At 50.4% G+C, this 19275-nt stretch overlaps 1 protein-coding gene across 1 annotated transcript in view; it reads right to left on the minus strand.

Moving 5' to 3' along the window:
* Window positions 1–19275, minus strand: part of ITGB5 (integrin, beta 5) — a 59791-nt gene that overhangs the window by 22359 nt on the left and 18157 nt on the right. The window contains exons 5-9 of the mRNA XM_010568904.1: window positions 14101–14262; window positions 12543–12638; window positions 11366–11455; window positions 7240–7374; window positions 3069–3498 (exon numbers count right to left, since the gene is read on the minus strand). Of these exons, the coding sequence (XP_010567206.1) occupies window positions 3069–3498; window positions 7240–7374; window positions 11366–11455; window positions 12543–12638; window positions 14101–14262 (913 nt within the window). The remainder of the gene's footprint in view (window positions 1–3068; window positions 3499–7239; window positions 7375–11365; window positions 11456–12542; window positions 12639–14100; window positions 14263–19275) is intronic.

A 19275-nucleotide genomic window follows, 5' to 3' on the forward strand; every position in this document is an offset into this window, starting at 1 on the left:
AGTATCAAGAGACAAGAAGCTTAAAGTTCATTTCAGACTGTTTCAACCCTGCTGTGGCTTTCGCTGGGAATATGGGATGCCTGAGCGCAATCTGCTGCCCAGCCCTGTGTCATGGCAGTGACTCAATGGGGACAGCTTTGCTCCGGATGATAAAAGGAAGAAATGCCCAGGCTGGTTGGTGATGGGCTCACAGCGCCTCTGAGCTGAGGCATGCAAAAAGCAGGGCCACATACATGCAAAGCAGTTTGCATGCATGGATTTTTGTTTCTCAGCTTGGAAAACTGTGCTTTCCTCCTCGTGCTCCCCCAAACCTCAGGCTGAGTTAGACTGGCTGCTTTCCCACCTGCTCTGTCGTGGATGGGCACTCAGGTTCATTGTACAGTCTTGTTCAACAGCTTGGGCAGGTGTAAATGCATTTAACGGGGGACACCATAGCCCATGTGCTAAAACTGAGGTTGGGTTCCTTTGGGGTGAAGAAGCTGTTCAAAATACAGTCATCAGAAATACACTGAGAGGCATTAAGTGCCTTCTACACTACCAGAAGACTCATACAATATAAATAAAGCCCTTGACAACGGTGATGAGTTCCCCTCATGGGTCCAAGCCAAGCAACTCCCAAACAAGGATGGAGACAACAACCATCTACAGCAAAGTGACAGCTCCCTCCGCGCTGCTTTTTTTGGTTTCTGCACTTGCTAAAACCTGTTGGATCTCCCCTCACAGTGGGATTCAGCCTGCAAGAGTGGTGGGCACCAGGATGCCAGGGCCTTTCAGGGACAAACACTGTGCCCAGGAAAAGACAGAGGGAGGGCAGGATGTCGCTTCTCCCCCTTGCAGGAACAAAAGCAGTGACCGGACTCTACACGACCACCCTGAGGGACATCCTGCACCCAAACTCCCCTGGCTGCCAAGTCTACACATGCTGGTGGGCTGAGATGTTCAGTGTCAAGCTAAACATACGGTCTTTTTCAAGAAGGCCTCATTTGTAGGAAGGAGAGAGCACATGTCTGCTGGAAGCCACCAGAGATGCTTGTGTAGCCAAGGGCTGGTTGTTAGGGGCAGCTCTGGGGACAGCCCCACTGTACAAGCTCTGACATTTTTGGTGGGCTGGTGAAGCCCCAAGCCTCTTGGGCTGACCAAACCACCTTAAAAAAATGTTATGTCATTGGCATAGTGCTTGCTACAGCTCAGATTTAGCATTGTAAGTGCTGGAATCTAAAAAAGAAAAAGCCAACCAACCGGCAGCAATAGAAATGCCAGGAGGCATAGGGAGAACCACCCCACGCAGCCATGCCAGACTCCATCCCACCCCTGGAGCAGAGAGGCCACTTGGCCTCAGCCCACCCTTTGTTTTCTTTCATAGCTATAAAAAGGGCTTTTAAAAGACTTTAAAAAACTCTGGCAAATCCCAAACCAGCTATGCTGCTCTTCCTAACACCAGAAGCCCTCCACAGGAACAGAAGAAAGCAGGTGCAACAGAAGACACATAACTTGCTTTCCTGCAGAGTGGCAGAGCTCTGGCTCTCCTGATGAAAAGGAAATTTGAGCAAAGGAGTGTCCTTCTCTTGGAGTACCAACTGCTACACCAGTACATTCCAACCTCTCTTTATAGTATCGCTGCCCTGCTTGCTATTAAATATACTCCTTTTGGGCGGGATGATGCTATCAAAGCAATATGGTCATGGGGAGAACCCCCAGGTAGTACTGCTCTTAATTACTTCACAGTTGAGTTTATTTTTGCCCCCACCTACTTTCAAATACCTTTTTCCTGCTTGCTCACCCTTCTTTCGGCTCCTGCATCAGCAGGGAGAGCCCCAGCCCCCCCCCGGTCCAGGGCAGTCGCTGTGGAAGGTGGTACTGGCCTTTCTCACTGCTCTGCAGCAGGGAGCCCCAAGGCAAAGCCAAAACCCGGGGTATCGCCTGTCTCACCTTCAGCAGTGCCAAAACATCACTAGCCAGGCTACAGGAAAATAAGTGTGAACATCCTCTACTCACCCAACATCGTGACCATCTCAAACAGCCAGAAACTTGCAAACAAAAGGTGCCCCATCACTTACTGCCCAGCTCAGAAACATGCAGGGCAAGATAAACAGTGGGGAAAAACCCCACCACTTCCCTGGAGAAAACATGAAAAACAGCTATTTTTCCAAGTTTACACTTGGTTTGGAAATTTTGCCCAAGATTTTCAGTCAAGGAAATATTTTACTTGCTTGAAAGCAGGCAAATTTTAAAGAATAACCTTTTGCCCAGCTCCAACTGAGGGAATTATGTCCGAGGGCTAATCCAGGCAATTATGTGCAAGGTAAATTATGTGACCTTGGACTGACAAGGAATTAAAGCCAGTCTAGCAAACACAGCTAAATAACTCCTCTACCTTTGCTTAAGCAAAGCTGACTGGCTACATCTTTCTCAGTGAATGACTTGTTTTCCCAATGGGCAGAAAAATCTATACCTGAAATACCTTTAGGAACCTTTAACACAGATCTTCTCTCATAAGTAACAGACTGAAACACAACCTTTCCTTTCACCTGCGCTGCACCAGAGGATTACTTCAAATGCTTGATCTTTAAAAAAAGACTGTTTCTGCCTACGCAGGGAAGGATGGCACATGTAGAAGAAATCCAACCGAAGAAAACACCAAAAAGCTTCAGAGGATTCAAGCCTGTGCTGGTTTACTCTTTCCTAGGGATATACTTCAGCGTGCAAAAGATGTGTGTGGTTGTGTCAAAATAACGACACCAAAGCCAAGACTGTTCATCTCTGTAGGACCCGGGCAGAGGAGAAGCCTGCAAGGAGAGCACCTTTCACTCTAATGCTGGAAACTCAGTTCTGATGGGGATAATGCATTTTTGCTCATTAGCGTGGATGCACTTAAACGCCTCCTTCCTTTTTTCCATAAAGAAAAGAAAGGGAGCACAGATCCCGCCAGAAAGAGGCCAGATTTGGGCAGGCGGGGTAGGCGCAGCCCCTCGCACACCCTGCACGCACCAGCCCAGCAGCCTTCCCTGTTTCGGGGCGGTTTCCCCACGCCCGCGAAGCGGAGGGTGCGAGGGAGGAAAGGCTCCTACCTGAGCAGAGGACTCCCTTGTACCTGGCGCAGGAGAAGTCGTCGCACTCGCAGAAGGGCCCGTAGATGTTTCCAAACTCGCTCTCGTAGCAGAGGCACTGGTTGCAGCTGCACTCCCCTCTCCCGCTGCAGAGGGGTTTGCCCTCCGCCTCCCGGCACATGGCGTGGTGCATGTCCCCGCTGGCACCCTCCTCGCACTCGCACCTGGCCCCCAGGTAGCCGGCGTCGCACTCGCACAGCCCGCAGGCGTAGGTCCCGTTGCCGCTGCACTTGCCGCTGGCCGGCGCGGCGCGGCTGGTGCAGCCGCAGAGGCAGTTGTAGGTCACCGCCACCTCCAGCGTGTCCCGAAAGCCGGCCGGCTTGATGGTGAAGGCGTGGGAGGTGTCCTCGGCGGGGCAGCTCCGCGCCTCCACGGACACCTCGAAGGAAACCTGCGGGGGGGGGCAGGTTGAGATGTAAGTTAACATGCACAGCCCCAAAATGGCCATCAAGGGCGTCCTGGGAGGCAAGGCAGGAGGGAAGGGCAAGTATCCCGAGAAAAAGCCATGGAGCAATTCCCCGGAGCGGGGCCATGCTCACCGCATTGAGCTTCGCTCCCAGGTGTGCAAAAAACCCCCAAACAATTGCACGTCTAGCAAGGGCATCTGCAGCTCAATGCACCAACATCTGCCGGTTCCAAGAGGCGTTCGGCATCCTTAACGCTTTAAAACTCTTCTGTCAGCTGTTAACAGTAATTTTCCCCATCAGGGACCATTGGTTTCTGTGAAGCGGGAAGGAACCTGCCTGTTCCCATGAAATAAACAGGGCAAAACTCTACCAAAGAGGCCGGTATTCATGCTGTTAAAAATAATAAACTCTGTTGAAACCAAGCACTACCAAGGATCTAACAAACGCAGCACAAGGGCCCAGGGTGACTACAAGGTCACAGATTCAGAAGGTTTTATGGGAATCCTGATCTGCAAATAGAGATGTGCATCAGTCACACAGTCCCAAGCTTTCAGCACGCTGCTAACTGGCCACTTTGATGGATGCTTCTATTAAGACTGGCTTCATGTCGTGGTTTAACCCCAGACGGTAACTAAGCACCACGCAGCCGCTCACTCACTCCCCCTCCCACCCAGTACAATGGGGGAGAAAATCGGAAAAAACCTAAAACTCGTGGGTTGAGATAAGAACAGTTTGGTAGAACAGAAAGGAAGAAACTAATAATGATAATAACAACAATAATAAAATGACAATAATAATAAAAGAATTGGAATATACAAGTGATGCACAATGCAATTGCTCACCACTCACCAACCAATGACTAGTTAGCTCCCAGCAGCAATCCCAGCCAACTCCCCCCAGTTTATATACTGGGCATGACATCATATGGTCTGGAATAGCCCTTTGGCCAGTTTGGGTCAGCTGCCCCGGCTGTGTCGCCTCCCAACTTCTTGTGCCCCTCCAGCCTTCTTGCTGGCTGGGCGTGAGAAGCTGAAAAATCCTTGACTTAGTCTAAACACTACTTGGCAACAACTGAAAACATCAGTGTGTTATCAACATTCTTCTCATACTGAACCTAAAACATAGCACTATACCAGCTACTAGAAAGAAAACTAACTCTATCCCAGCTGAAACCAGGACACTTCAGAAGGGTTAAACATCATTACATGGTTATACATCACCCCCTATTAATTTTCTGTTGCTACAATCCAGTGTCAGGGATTTTCTCCTTGGGAAAACCAAGACCGTCCTATGGCCGCTTGAATGGCCCCTAATTTAATCCTGCTGTTCGGTGGGGGTCTTGGTCCAGCCAGCACTGCCCGGAGCTGCTGGTTAGCAAAGAGGATTAACCTTATTCCAAGGAAACGAGCCCCTTTCCTAGACATCAGGAGGGAATGATTTTTCTCTGGAGACATCTGGGGTGACCTCGAGCTCTCACTGCCTGCCCCATCCCACATGCTGAGGGGCAACGTGCAGACGGCGGCATAGCAGCCACCCCCAGCTGGGAGAGCTGCACCCCCAGGAAACCTCCCTTGACCCCCTCCCATTCCCAAGGCCTGAAGCAATTAGGCAACGAGCTCAAATTACAGAGGAGAAGGAGATCAGAAAGCAAGCTAAAGGGATCAGGGTAATCCTGCTCCCATTCACCATCTGACACCCACGGCCCCAGGACTAAACCCTGGCAGATTAGGAGGACCCAGTGCCAGCGTTATCCTCTTTGGGGACACTTTCTTAGCAGGAGTCAAATCTTGATCCACGTGGAAGCAATGGAGCAGAGAGCAGCTGAACAAGAGGGGATGGAGGGATGGGACCCCACAATCCTGTGGCATGTCTGCCTCTGCAGGCACCTCGATACTCGGGTGCACCTAAAATGGGAGAGGTACCAGTGCTGGCTCCCCGCTGCACCCGCTGCCAAACCCCTTTACGGCACAAGCTGCGGCAGCTGGGGCAACCCCCCTGCTCATGCCAAAGCCGGGAGCCCAGGATCAACCACCAGATTAACTCTGCTATGTCAGGGGCTCAGGCTTCGCTGTGGGAACAAGGAGGGCACATGCCTAGCTACAGGGATTGCTTTTACCTGTCCATCAGAGATCCAGTAAAGTCAGCTAAAAAAGAAGAGGCCACCTCCCTTTTTAACACTTTGCATGATCCTTATTTGGCGTGGTAAAAATCCAGCTACTGTTGACTCTTTCAAACTATTTTTATATGCCTCAGCGCTTAGAGCTCTGGTATGTTTGCAGAGTCACTCTTCTCAAATAAGGCAACCAGGCTGCTAATGAACCTGCACCCACGTCCTTGCAGACAGCAAAAGCTTGGAGAAGGGGAGGGGGTTCCCTGCTGGTCTGAGACCTCTTGCCCCAGCACCACAGCCCAGGAACTCATTGATCTGCATCAGTATTCAATATAAACAAGCAAAGCTTAGCTTCTCTATTTTTTTTTATAAAAAAGCACAGGATGGATTATGCTGTGTATACTGTTAAGATTAAGGGCCAAACTATATTTTTAGCCTGTGCTGCCGTCCAATAACCCTAGGAACTGAACACACAAGAGAAGGGTTGCTGCCTTTCTGGGCACTCTGTCTTTTTTGGCAATACCTCCGAAGTTAACCATGACCTCTTCACTCCAGGAAAGACAGGTTTAGATTAGACTCATAGAATCATTTAGGTTGGAAAAGACCCTTAAGATCATCAAGTCCAACCGTTAAGCTAACGCTGCCAAGTCCACCACTAAACCATGTCCCTAAGCGCCACAGCTACACGTCTTTTAAATCCCTCCAGGGATGGTGATGCAACCACTTCCCTGGGCAGCCTGTTCCAATGCTTGACAACCCTTCCGATGAAGAAATTTTTCCTAATATCCAATCTAAACCTCCCCTGGCACAACTTGAGGCTGTTTCCTCTTGTCCTATCACTTGTTACACTTGGGAAAAGAGACCAGCACCCACCTCACTACAACCCCCTTTCAGGCAGTTGTAGGGAGCGATAAGGTCTCCCCTCAGCCTCCTTTTCTCCAGGCTAAACAACCCCATTTCACTCAGCCGCTCCTCATAAGACTTGTGCTCCAGACTCTTCACCAGCTTCATTGCTCTTCTTTGGATGCCCTTCAGCACCTCAGTGTCTTCCCTGTAGTGAGGAGCCCAAAACTGAACACAGGACTTGAGGTGCAGCCTCACCAGTGCCAAGTACAGGGGGACAATCACCTCCCTGCTCCTGCTGGCCACGCTATTTCTGATAACAAGCCAGGATGCTAATATAAGCCAGGATTCTCAAACAATAACAAGAAAACCTTGGAAATTTAATGGACCAGGAAAAGACCAGCAGACCACAGCAATAAAAATTTCACAGGGGAGAGCATGACATGAATATCTGGGATTACAGGAAAAAAGAGCCCATTCTTGACTATTGTGTCCTGCTGCCTGATCAAGACCTTTTGGCTAAGGGTGCTGTAGACAAGATGCCTGTATTCCCTCTTTCCTCACAGCTGACCGTGGGCTGATCTATACCACCCAGAGCCAATTCTAGCAAAGCCACTCTCCGTGGCTTTATTGACATGGCATGGCATGAGGAGAGCAGAGGAAGATGAGCAAAGCTGTATTCTATTGCCCAGGACCACTCATTGAGAGTGGTAAGCGGCTGCACGGAGGCTGAAACAGCCTCTCCAGGGGACAGACTGAAAGGCAGACTCACCGTATCTCCTATTTTGAGATCCCCACACTTCCTGAGCCCAGGATAGGACAACCCATCCTGGCACGTGGCAGTGAAGGTCAAACCAATGTCCTCAGGGCTGTCCCAGACTGTAAGCTCCACCTTGGACCGAATACTCTAGAAACACAATGGGAAAGCAAACCGTCAGGTTCCCAAAGGCAGGTGGGTTTCTTCTGCTTTAGTCTCTTCTGATGTTTCCAGAGGGTGGCTAGGACATCTCTGCACCTATATGAAAAAAAATCACCCTTGCACACACATTGACATTTGGGTTTGACTTAACCAGCCCAGGAGAATTCTGATGAACACAACTAGACTCATGGGGAGTCTAGTTGCCTACACCCCTGTGGGTGGCTTATGCCCTCTAGGACAAGTGGGATGACCATTGTAGCCAGCATTGAAAAGATACAGATGCACAAGAAAAAGAAAGAAGAAAACATTCTCGAGCACAAATGGAGCATCTCTCAGCTGAAGGTCAGAGCCTGGTGCGCACATCTGCACCTCCTCCTCCCCATAAACCAGCCCCTTAGCAAAGCACAAAGTCTGATTCTCCACTGGCAGTCGTCCTGTGATGTCCATCGTACAGCATAGAGAAGGCATAAAACTGCACTAACTCTGTCCTGCTTTCTTGATTTCACCTGGTCACAAAAATACATTTTCCCTCTTAGGAGAAAATGGCAAACAATAAGTACTCTTTCAGATGCATCAGCTGGAAACACCACCATGGGAAAAAAATAAATGAAAAATCTCTTTCTTTGTGAAACTTTTCAAAGTGAAAAACGTTTTCCATCAGCGAGGTTTTGGTATGCTCCTACCCCCTTTCTTCTGCTTCTCATCTCTCTGCCCTGCTGCACGCACAGACTTTTTAAGTCAAAACAAAATGAAGTTTATAAGTATTAAGTCGGAATGAGGTTGTTTTGTTTAATTCTTCCAATGGCTGGAACTGATTTTTTCATGAGTGGTGTCCAAAAACTACAAAGGTTTTCAAAATGGAGCTTTTTGTACAAATAGTTTTATTTTCCAAAGTCAGCTTGCAGCTCCATCCCTCTCCCCTTTGTCCCCAGTCCTTACCAATGTGGCCAGACTAAGGAAAAGTGCTAATTCAGATCTCTTACCAGTACATGCGATAACAAAACCATGGTTCACACGCCAGCAAAGAGCTAACACTTTTGGGAACAGGCAGAAAATAAATGAGTTTTGGCTGGGTGAATCTAAACAGCCCTTGAGGAAAGAAAGAAATAATTTCCCATCTCTCTGCTGTAATGGAGGAGCCATTCGTGGGGTGGCAATTTGGACCATACAGAGCATCCATCACCTGCAGGCTCAATGCCGTGCACGTTGGTAAAGCTGAACATACTGCTCTGCCCAGAATTATCCCATAGGAATTAGCTGTCACACTGATGATGCCCTCTCATCTTCCTGCCCAGAGCATCTCATCTGGGGCATGGCAGAAGACAGGACACCAGGCCAACCCTTGCTATGACCTTGCATGGGCCCTTCCAATGTTCTTATAGAGATGCCAAGGTCTCTTACTAGCCCTATATAGTAATGCTATTAGCTTAATTGTAATGCTATTATTATTAGCCACTTTGCACCATTACACAGCAATACCTTCTCACAGCACCGCAGCCACCGCTAAGGGCAATTGCAGATTTTGCTGCTGTGTTGTTTGGTGGCCCCTAAGCCTGCTGTGCCTTCAGGGACAAGCGGAGGACACTGGAGAGACCTAGAGGAAGGACCTGGCCCTGAGATGGAGCAATGTCTCTGCCTGAAATAAAGCTGTTTGCTGTAGCCCGGGGGAAATGCCAAGACTGGATCATTTCAGTGTAAAAACAAGGAAATCCTGAACCGGCAGCAGCTCCAGGGATGGCTGATGTGAAGGCCACCCGCCATGGGAAACGCATCAGTAGTGTAACAAGAAACACATCCGAGACCTGCCTGGCTTGGGTTTAGAAAAGCAGTTTCTAAACCAGTGTCCCAATTGGTCCCTTTGGTCCAAACCTAGCTACTACGAGGCAGAGCCCCCCAGGAGCCTTTCCATCTCCCAGGCGTGTTGAGATTTGGGGGAAGGGTTTTTTTCTTAGTGAGGGCAGAGAAAAAAGCAGTCCCCCTTCTCTTTTTCTTCAGGCCCTGCTGGATGAGGGAGAGGTGACAGCACGCTGGGCAGAAGAAAAAGGGAGATGGAAGATGAAGAGAAGGGGGAAAAGGATCTTGGGGGTAACGTAAGCCCTGAGCAAGTCTGATGTACGCATTAGTGGAGGGAAGCAGACAAGAGAGGACCAGAGACGGCTGAAGCACTGGAGGGGAGAGGCTGAGCCCAGACCCAGAGCACCAACCACTGCCACCCCGCAGGAGGAGACGGTCCCTGTCGCAGGTGATGGGTTTCTCTAAGCACAGAGTTTCCTTTCTGTGAGGAGTTAAAAAAGGTTCACTCCCACTTTGGAAACAGAAACTTTAGCCTTCTCCCTCAGTGAGAACTTCCTCCTTCATTTCAGGAAAAAAACAAAGCTACCAAGAGGAGATGGGCTGGGCGGGTGCCAGGTTTCCCATGCCTGCAGCACAGGCAGGAGCTTCCAGCTCCCGGCAGCATGCCCGGGGGTCCCAGCCCGCACCCACCACCCAGCTGAACCGGCAAGAAACCAGCCCCAGGCTCAGCAGCAGATCATCCCCCACAGCTCCTTCTGTGGGGCACCGTGGTCTCAGCATCCTAGTGGTTTCCAGCCAGCTACACTGGAAAGCTCACAAGCAAAGAGGAGAAAGAGGAGGGAGCAGAGGTGGGGACATCAGGTCCCCAATGGTTTTCATCAGCTTGTATCTATCCACAAAGGCTTGAGGGGTGGTGAAATGGAGGCACGGATGCATGTTACAGCTGGGAAGCTGAGGCAAAGGGAGGTTTTCACATGATAGCGCTGAGGCCACATGCAAAGTCAACGTGGAGTGAATGTTCATTTCTTTCTCCCCAGCCAAGCATCTCAGCCACAAGACCCTCTTTCCTCAAGGGGACAAACTGGGACAACTGGGCTTTTGTTTTGCAGTATGTCCAGGGCCTCGTTAGCAGCATTTAGCTGCTCATTGCCTTTCCTCAAAGGGTGAAGCTTTGGGCAGCATTCTTCCCAAGGGCATAACCAAATGCTGCTTTAACCAAAGGCCGCTTTAACTGCAGGGAGCTTGCAGGGAAGGAAAGATGAATGTTACAGGTCATGCAAAGCACAGCACAATCTTGCATGACCTCTGAATGTGTGAACTCCTCCAAAGAAGTCCTTCCTCACTCCTTTGCACTAATGAGCATAGTACTAAGAAGAGCTTGCAGCTATCGAAAGCTGTGTTCACAGGTCCCATGCATGAAGAACCCTACCTGAAGGCTGACCCATGATGGGGTCAGATCTCCATGCCCAGCACCAAAACAGCAATATCCTTCCAGGAGCACAAAGAGCCGACCCATAAGAATTCAGGGAGAAGTCAACAGAAATGTTGACAACTAACTACCCAACGAACATGCAATTTAGCTGCTTCTAATTGATCTGCTCCCCTGATCTCCATGGAGATGGACAACATCAGGTCAGCAGTACAACTGCAGGTCCTTTGCTGTCCTCCATAGGCCCCACTGCAGCAGGGCAGGCTGCCCTGGCAATGCCACATAGGCAGGGCTCCTTTGGGACCTAAGAGACATGGTGATGCTCATGGGTGCTGAGGACCAACTTGTGCTGCATGAAGACCAACGCAAGGATGCGACCTTAGCTGGAGCCTGGTCACATCCTCGGGAGGCCTCTGAACATCAGATAGCAAAGAAATAATCTATTTTACCTACTGGTAGGGTGCTCTGAGAGAGAGAGTTGTTTTAGATCGGGGCTGTATTTGGAGGGTAATTCTGCATATGAGAGCCATGGGGTGAAATCTCTGCTGTGCTGCAGGCTTCCTTGGGTATCCCTGTGCTCCTTCTCCACCTCACACGCCTTGTTTTCCTTCCCAGGGTAGATGCCCCAGCTCCGGCAGCGTACGGAGGACCAGGGAGGGAGGCGGCCAAGCCGGGTGGAGCACGCTGGGGAGAGGCGAGCTGGCTGAGCTCTTGGCGCTTTGCACGACAGCAGCTGCGGTATTAAAATGCACTTACGTTGTAGGCCTTGACGATCAGCTCGATGATATTCTTGGAGTCTTTGTGCAAAATCTCCACTGTCGTCCCAGGAATTAAGGCGGTAAAGTTCTTGGGGGAAAAAAAGAAAATGAAAGAAAATGTTGGGATGCAGAAAGGAAAGCAGAGCGCGAGGAGGGACCGACCCCCTGCCAGGGACACCGGCCACACACCCTGCAATATCATCCAGTGGTGTACACGGAACAGTTTGGCTCCCGTTAACGTGGAGCTTTGGAAAGCAAAGCATTGCTAACAGGGCACGTTGAATGCTAAGCAAAGCTCACGGCCACGGGACGGGGACTAACGGAGCCGGGTTCTGCTGCCGGAGGGGGCAAGACCCAGCCACCGTGCACTCGCGAGAGCCGGCACCGTGGGGAGGGAGCTGCGGCTGCCCCATCTCGCCTCACGACCTGCGAGCATCCCCGGGAGAGGGGGTGGAGAATGAGCTCAGCCCTCCCGCTCTCCGCAGGCAAGCAGCAGCATCTCGACGGTAGCAACGCAGCTGCTTGTTGTTTTCGCTCGAGCCTCGAGAGCCAGAGCAGAGGTTTCCAAAAGCAACCCCGCCTGAAACACCTCCCCTGCATCCGCAGAGGAGCGAAACCCTGCGGGGCAGCTCCAGAGGCAGGCCGGCCCTTGCGGCTCAGGTCACCTTTTCCTTTCGGAGGGGAGAGGGGATGGCGAGGGAGTTCAAACTATATGTGGCACGTCAGGGCCCTGGACTCCGTGATGGAAAAACACAGCTGGGCAGAAACACTGCGCGCGATTAGGTAATGGGATTAAGTCACCGCAGAATGGGTTGAACAGGTTTCTGCTCTCTCGCACGCTGCACAGCTGGCAGCCATCCGAACATCAAGATTAAGCTGGAGTCTATTTTAGGTCTTTGCATGCTCGCTAACATGTATATCTGTTTGCTCTAAGGAGCTTTAGTGCTTTTCACTGAAAGGACTCGTGGGAAGGGACGGCGGGCTGAGCCTCGCCTGCCTGCATCTGCCTGCCCCTGCCAGCCCCGCGGGCAGCACGTGGCCACGCTGCACACATGCACGCTTGCGGCTGCGCACACGCGCGCTTGCGGCTGCCTCCGCTCCGCGGTGCCAGCGGGAAGATGCTTTCCAGAGGCATTTAAATCTCCTCCCAGCCCGGGCGGCTCAGCAGCACTTACCTTGTACAGGACATAATGACTTTTCGTAACAGCGAAAATCAGGTGGATGTTGTTTTCAGCGAGTTTCTCCCCAAGAAGTGCTAGGGAAGGATAATCCTAGGGCGCAAAAAAGGCAGAAAGACTAATGGGTAACACAGAAACAAAGACTAATTTCATTGCTCTTCTCCTCCCAACAGCAAAATTTGTTCCAGAAATGTGGCGTGTTTTGTTGCAGGATGAAGTCCCTGATGTACCAGCACAATCCCAACTGAAACAGTAGAAATTCTGTTATGCCTTAAATATTTCTGCTGCACCTTTCACTAGAATCTATGACTGACAACACCATTAGCTGCAGCAACACCTGAAACACTGGATTTCTTTCTTTCCTCTCTGCTTTGCCATCAGCAGACACACGTGTGTAATAAGTTGCTTGCTATCTCCAGGGATGCAAGGCGGGGAGATCTAGAATTGCAGTAAGTGGAAATGTATGATTTTTCTTCCAAAGCAGAAACATCCATTGCCTGCTCTTTCTGCATACTGGAACCACAAAGAGATTACAATAAACTCTTTAATTCTGCAGACTTCCCAGACAGAGAGGATGGCAAGAAGATACTGCTCTAGCTACCCACAGGAAACAAAATAATGAACCAGGGCTCAATTTCAAGAGACCAGCTTGAGTTTAAAATCCCAGGCTGCTTCTGAATTGCTGTCCTTGGGAAAAAAGACCTCATTTACTTGCAGACTGGAGGGCTGATTGAGAACCTCAAAGACTTAAACATGGGAACACCAAGGCAGCATCCCCACACCAGCTCCCCAGCATAACCCCATATCAGTACAGGGGCTGTACTCCTGTATACATATGCTTGCTAGGATTGCACAGGTGGGTGGAAAGGGAGTTTCTCCAAGGATCCTAGCTTCCATGCAGAAACACCTCCTGTTATGAGGTGACATCCATGCAGGAACAAAAATCATAAGTAGTGCTTGTGATCTGCTGAATAAAGCACCCTTCTGCAGAAGGATGTGATAATGAGGTGGCAGGCAAGTGCCCATTCACCCCAGAAGTTTCCTCCACTGAGTTTAAATTTAAAAAAAGGGCCAGTTTGTGTATTTATTACTACGACCTATGTTAGTGTTGTGCTCAAAGGCTGTGAGTAAGAGGAGCATCCTGTTGTGCTTGCTAGTGTAGTCACATCAAGGTAGACTCAGCCTCCCCAGGGAGAAGCTGACAGTCCACCGGACATTTTAGAAAAGGGATGACATATTTTATGTTTCCTCTACACTTTGCATGCAAAATCTGATGCTCTTCAGGACACCGAGTTACTTTTCCCTCCCTTGCAATGAGCCCTGAAGGAACTTGCTAAGCTCCTAACTCATTTTTGAGCATCACAGAAGCATTCACTGTGGGGGGACGCCCAAGCAGAACCGCAAATTTTATTTGCAAACTGCAGGAGCAGGTGAAACCATGCTGGTCAGGGGGTCCGTTTGCCAAAGGCTGCTGGAGTCGGGGGTGGCTGGTCTCCAGAGAGGTCCACCAACACCCCGAGGTCTCCAAGGGCCGGGCCCCCATGTCCCCCCTCACCAGCTGGCTGGATGCGCTGTACTCGTTGGCTTCATTCAGGTGGCACTGGCCATCATGGGGCTGCACCAGCCCCCCCAGCTTCCCATCCAGGGCTATGTGGGGCACGTCATCCGTTGTGAAGACCAGCAGGTGAGACGCCTCCTTACGCCAGCCGATCTTCTCCTGGAGGAAAACAAACCCTGTGAGACAGCCGGTCTGCCCCTGCCAAGCCCACGCTTTGCCCCTCACCCTGCACACGGTCCCAGCCATGCGCCCGTCCAGCAGCAGACCCGTTAGCATTAATTAGAAGAGCACCATGCTGCTGTCCCCCCATCCCTGGCAAAAACCAAAACATCAGGGGCCCATCTAGTATTTCCCAATATCTCCTTCCAACGCACTTACTTAAAAAGGCATGAGGAGGTATGTGGACTGTCCACCAGACCTTCTCTACACAGATCCAAGAATAAGAATTTCAGCTGCTTTTATAGCCAAAGGAGACCTGCCAAATTCCTCCACACACATTTAATCTGACCTTGTTTCCTTGGCTCTGCGGAGTGGGCAAGGCAACAGCAAGGGCTGCAATATCCCCGCTCAGCAGTTTCATTACCACCCGCTCGTAAAAGCTGTTTCTGAGCTGTGACACACAGCGAGGTCCCTGCCCGAGGGTGCTGGCTTTGGTGCACCCATGTGCATGCACAGGCACTCTGTGCAAGGACCAGACATTATCACCATCTTTGCATGGAGAGAGATGCAGGGATAGATTGTTTTCCAAATAAAGGGATAACATTTAGTGGATAAATTTTTCCCTCCCACCGAGCTTCCCCAGGTTTCCGCCTTTGCATCGGCCCGAGAAGCAGATCTGTGCCTACAACAGCACACTGAAGCTGTTTGTTGCAACAGAAGCGGAGGAAAACAGCGAAGCCCCAAAGAAATTTTTGGAAACCATCGCACTGCAGCACACTCCCCTGCGCTCGCTGGCTGCTCCCACTGCCAGCTCATTGCCAAGCCGGGCGGCCTGAGGTCCTGCCTGCCAACCGCAGCAGAGAGATCCTGCCACGGCAGAGACCGGAGCCAGAAAGCCCCATCTCCCAGAGCTTCCCCTGGGGCTGGCCACCCTGCCCTGTCCACCAGCGAAGACGCAGCCCCACGCCTTCCCTCCCCACGCACATCCAGCATCCCCCTCCCTCCAGCCCCCAGCTCGGAGCGACACAGCGCAAATCCCTTGGGAAGGGATGAGGGAAAAGCTGGTAAAAGCTCACTGGTGGGAACGCGGCGCAGATGAATATACCCAACTCCTCCAGAGCTTATCGCGCAGCTTATTTAGCAAAATCCGAACTCTGCCTTTTTTTACAGTAAGATGTTAGCCTATGAGCTGCCGCAGCCCAGCTGCAAAGACGCTTTCTATGGAAAGCGCTGGTGTGGACAGGGCAAGAGGGCAGAGCAGGCAGACAGATGCGGAATCATGGCTGCTGCCAGCGCAATTTTCGCCTGCAAACGTGAGTCATAGCCCAAAGCTTCCTGATCTTTCCGATAAATATAACTCTTGCTTCAGAGACACTATTCCAGAGTAGATTTCTTTTTCGTCCCTACTGCAGAAGGTGTAATTTCTTTAATGGCATTTTAAAGACCCACACAATGCAAATAAGGCCATAGGAAGAAGGCTTTGGCAACACACATCCTTTGCCACGTACTAGCACATTACAGTCCAGCTCAGTATGCAATGTGGACTTTTTTGCTCTGGGAAGCAGGACTCATTCCACTGAAGTGACCCCACTGCACAAAAGGCAAGATCTTCATGCCAAAATGTAATTTCTTAAGAACTCAACCCAAAAGTGATTATGGCTCTAACAATGCAAGAAGCAGTTCTTGGTCTACTCAGCCACCAGACAGAAGCCCATCCAGTTCACTTTTCTCTGAGTATCCAAAGCTGATTTCTTTTTTTTTTTTTTTTTAATGATTGAGGCCAAGAAACTCCCAAAGAGATTAAAAGGATTAATCCGAGTTTCATTTCCTTAGAAATGCACTACACACAAAGAGAACGAGCCGCATTCAAGCAGCAGTTACAAATCCACTTCAGGGGTGATGCTGCTGTTCACCTGCCTGCTAAGCCCACCTCTAAATCAAGGGCTAAGCATCCCTTTGCGGACAAATTCTCTGTGCCTCCAACACACACTTTCCCACATAAACAACATCAAAAGTGCTTTGGTTGCTCAGTTCAGGAACTCACTTCCAAAAAGCACCGAGCACCCACAGTGTCGGTGCCAATATCCGGGCACTGAGAGCATTTGATGCCTCAGAGCACTGGACCAGGACGTCTCAGACGCGGTGGCCGAGCCGGTGCTGATGCCACACTGAAAGAGCTGGAGACCTATGGAAAAAGCACCCGGAGAGGCTGGCACGCCAAGGAGCCGCTGCATCTCACACTGCCTCCACCAGCAGCTTCCAGGCACTGGAAAATACAGCTCTTCAACATGCAGTTTCCACCGCGAAACCCAGAGCAGCACTCTGCTCCGCTTAAACCAAATAACCAAAGAGACTTTTGTTTATTTTTACTGGACTGGGATTGTTGAACAAAAAAACCTGCACTGACGTCTGCCCCCTCATCTGGTTTTTGATCCTCATGGGATATAAGGGATTTTGAAAGCAGGGGTGGGACCTGACCCAAAGCAGAGTGAAGTGGGAAGACGTGTCTCCACAGGGCTGGGCACGCTACGGATCCTGCCCCTACTCCTACGACCAGCTGCAGTTGCCTCCTGTACCCCAGCAGACCAGCTTCTCATGCCTTACAGCCAACAGTGACTGGCAAAAGTGCCACAACTGTCTCAGCACAGCACAGCCCTCCAAATCCTATTGAAAAGGCTGCAAAACCCTGTATCAGTATTTCCAAGCCTGAAATAAATATCTAAATTTATGCTTTGGGCGCTGAATAAAAATGGTTCAGTTGCCAAGACATTAATTGCCAGGAGACCCCCTGGATTCATCAATGTGTCTAAACCCCGACCAGTTTCTCAGGTGCAGACTTTTTTGGAAGCAAGAAACAGAAACAGATACAGGTGCAAGACAAGTATGCCTTAGGGACTGAAAGCCAAAACCTTCTTTGTCTGGCATAGCTCTGAAAGGCACCTCAGTGTCTCCCAGATGCCTTGGCCATCTCCATGTACCAGTGTCTAGCAAGCACCAAATGAAACTATTTCAAAAGATGCTTCATTTTCTAATCCAGCATTATCTCCTTGCTGCATCTTAGTATCTAAGATCTGAAACTTATACGTACCACCAAGCCATATGACGCTTGCACTTAAAGAATGGCAGAAACCCAAAATACTGCAAATGGAAAATGTAATTACAGAAAGTTGATTAATATTCCTGGCTTACCATTTTAGCATCAGGATAAAGGCTTATTGTCTCTGGCTCTTTCATTGCCTCCAGAATAACATTTACTATATCTTCATCTTTCAGAAAGGAGCCAAACCCTGGGCCTGCTTGTTAGTCTGTATTAGCTGTACAAACTTTCCCCCTTCCTTGGCTTGAAAACCAGGCCAAAAAATGACTTGAGCGTTACAGAGCTCTTAGACAGCTCATGCAGAAGAAATGTTTGATATGAATTACAGTATAAAAATACCTAGTCAACAGAGTAGGTATTGCTTCTGACACCTCGGTGCTTGAAGAGGTGGAGAAGACCACACTCGGACACCGTGGCTTGGAAACAGCGAGGGTCTGCCCTGCCATGACCCACTCTCCCCGGGATGTCCCCCCGATGCCACAAGCTCTGCTGCTGAGCACAAAGTACTTCATGGTCAACATGCTGCATCGCCCTGAAGGCAGGGGACTTTCTAAGGTCATAACTGCTCTAAAACTTGGGTTTTGAATAGGGCAGAGGGTGAAAGCTGGAAAAAGCTAGAGCACGCCAACGAGATGCAATGGGGTACCACAGTAGTGATGAAGAAACCCATGCCAGAAGTCACCAAGGTATCTGTATGCTGCTCTCTCTGCAGTGGAGGAATATAGTTCCCGAGTTATTAGAAACTACTGTCTCTGCAGCGTTTAGTCCCCACGATACTTCATCAATCACTGCTGGCTGCAAAGCGCCATTTGTTGCAGCAAAGAGCATCGTCATCAGGCAGCAGCACTTCCCTGCTACCCCCGCCGTCTGCCACCTTCACCCACCTCAATGGTGCTGACCCCCACCACAACCCAGGCCGCCGACCGGTCTGGGCCATCTCTCGGCCGCCACGACGGAAGTTAATCACTAAGCTCCCGTTTTGGCTACGGGGCTTAGGAGGTCAATCAGCCGGAATGGTCTGGAATTTTGGCTGTTCTAACTCTGGACAGATGGAGCCTTTGCTGCTCCTACCTGGGATCAGCAGGCAGCTGCTCCACCTACAGCAAGGGGCTGCCAAGGCAGCGCGAGTTACGGTGCAGCCGGTTCTCCTGCCTCACACACCGGTCCCACGGACTTCCTTTCCCACACCTGAGCTCTGGCAATTAACTAACCGTCGCGGCTCCAGAAATTCCTCTGTCATGACTTGCCTCATCATGCCAAGAGCCACGCAAGAGCACACGCTCACCTCTGCTCACCCTTCCTAGAGGATGCTCAGTCCTGAATTTAGATGGTGCCAGCATCTAAATTCATCTTCTGAATTTAGAAGGGACCAGGCTGTGCGCTCAAGAATGACAGTCAAAGTTTTTGGTCCCTACCAACAATTTGAGACTGGCAGAAGTGTGTAGGCAATATCTTGTAGGTCTCCTGCCTTCCACCAACACCTCCAAAATGAGCCCTTGTGATACACACCACAACATTTCTGCATCATAGGGAAACGTTGTCCCATTTTTGCAATAACGTGCTGGAAGGAACTGCAAAAAACCACACAGTGGGTGGCACAACTGAGTGACCATCCTGAGATGTCTCTGCTCTAACCATGAGAGCCACCACTCCACAACTGAGAAGCACTTTATGCCCAGATGAGTACTGGGAGCAGCACTGTAGCTGTGCCAACAACAATACCTGTGCCTGGCTGGGAGAGGGAAGATGGCTGTTGGGTGGCATCAGATCCAATGGGGCAGGTTCAGTCCTGCCAAGAGCATGAAGTGTAAATGAAGCCAACCCAGGCGAGGGAAGGTCTGGTTTCCCACAAGCCTGTGTCCCACCACTCCTGCAGACGATGCCTATCTCCCAGTTCCCAAAATCCAGACTCAGAA

This window comes from Haliaeetus leucocephalus, unplaced genomic scaffold, assembly GCF_000737465.1.
Source record: "Haliaeetus leucocephalus isolate CR32 unplaced genomic scaffold, Haliaeetus_leucocephalus-4.0 Scaffold1, whole genome shotgun sequence".
Taxonomy (NCBI): domain Eukaryota; kingdom Metazoa; phylum Chordata; class Aves; order Accipitriformes; family Accipitridae; genus Haliaeetus; species Haliaeetus leucocephalus.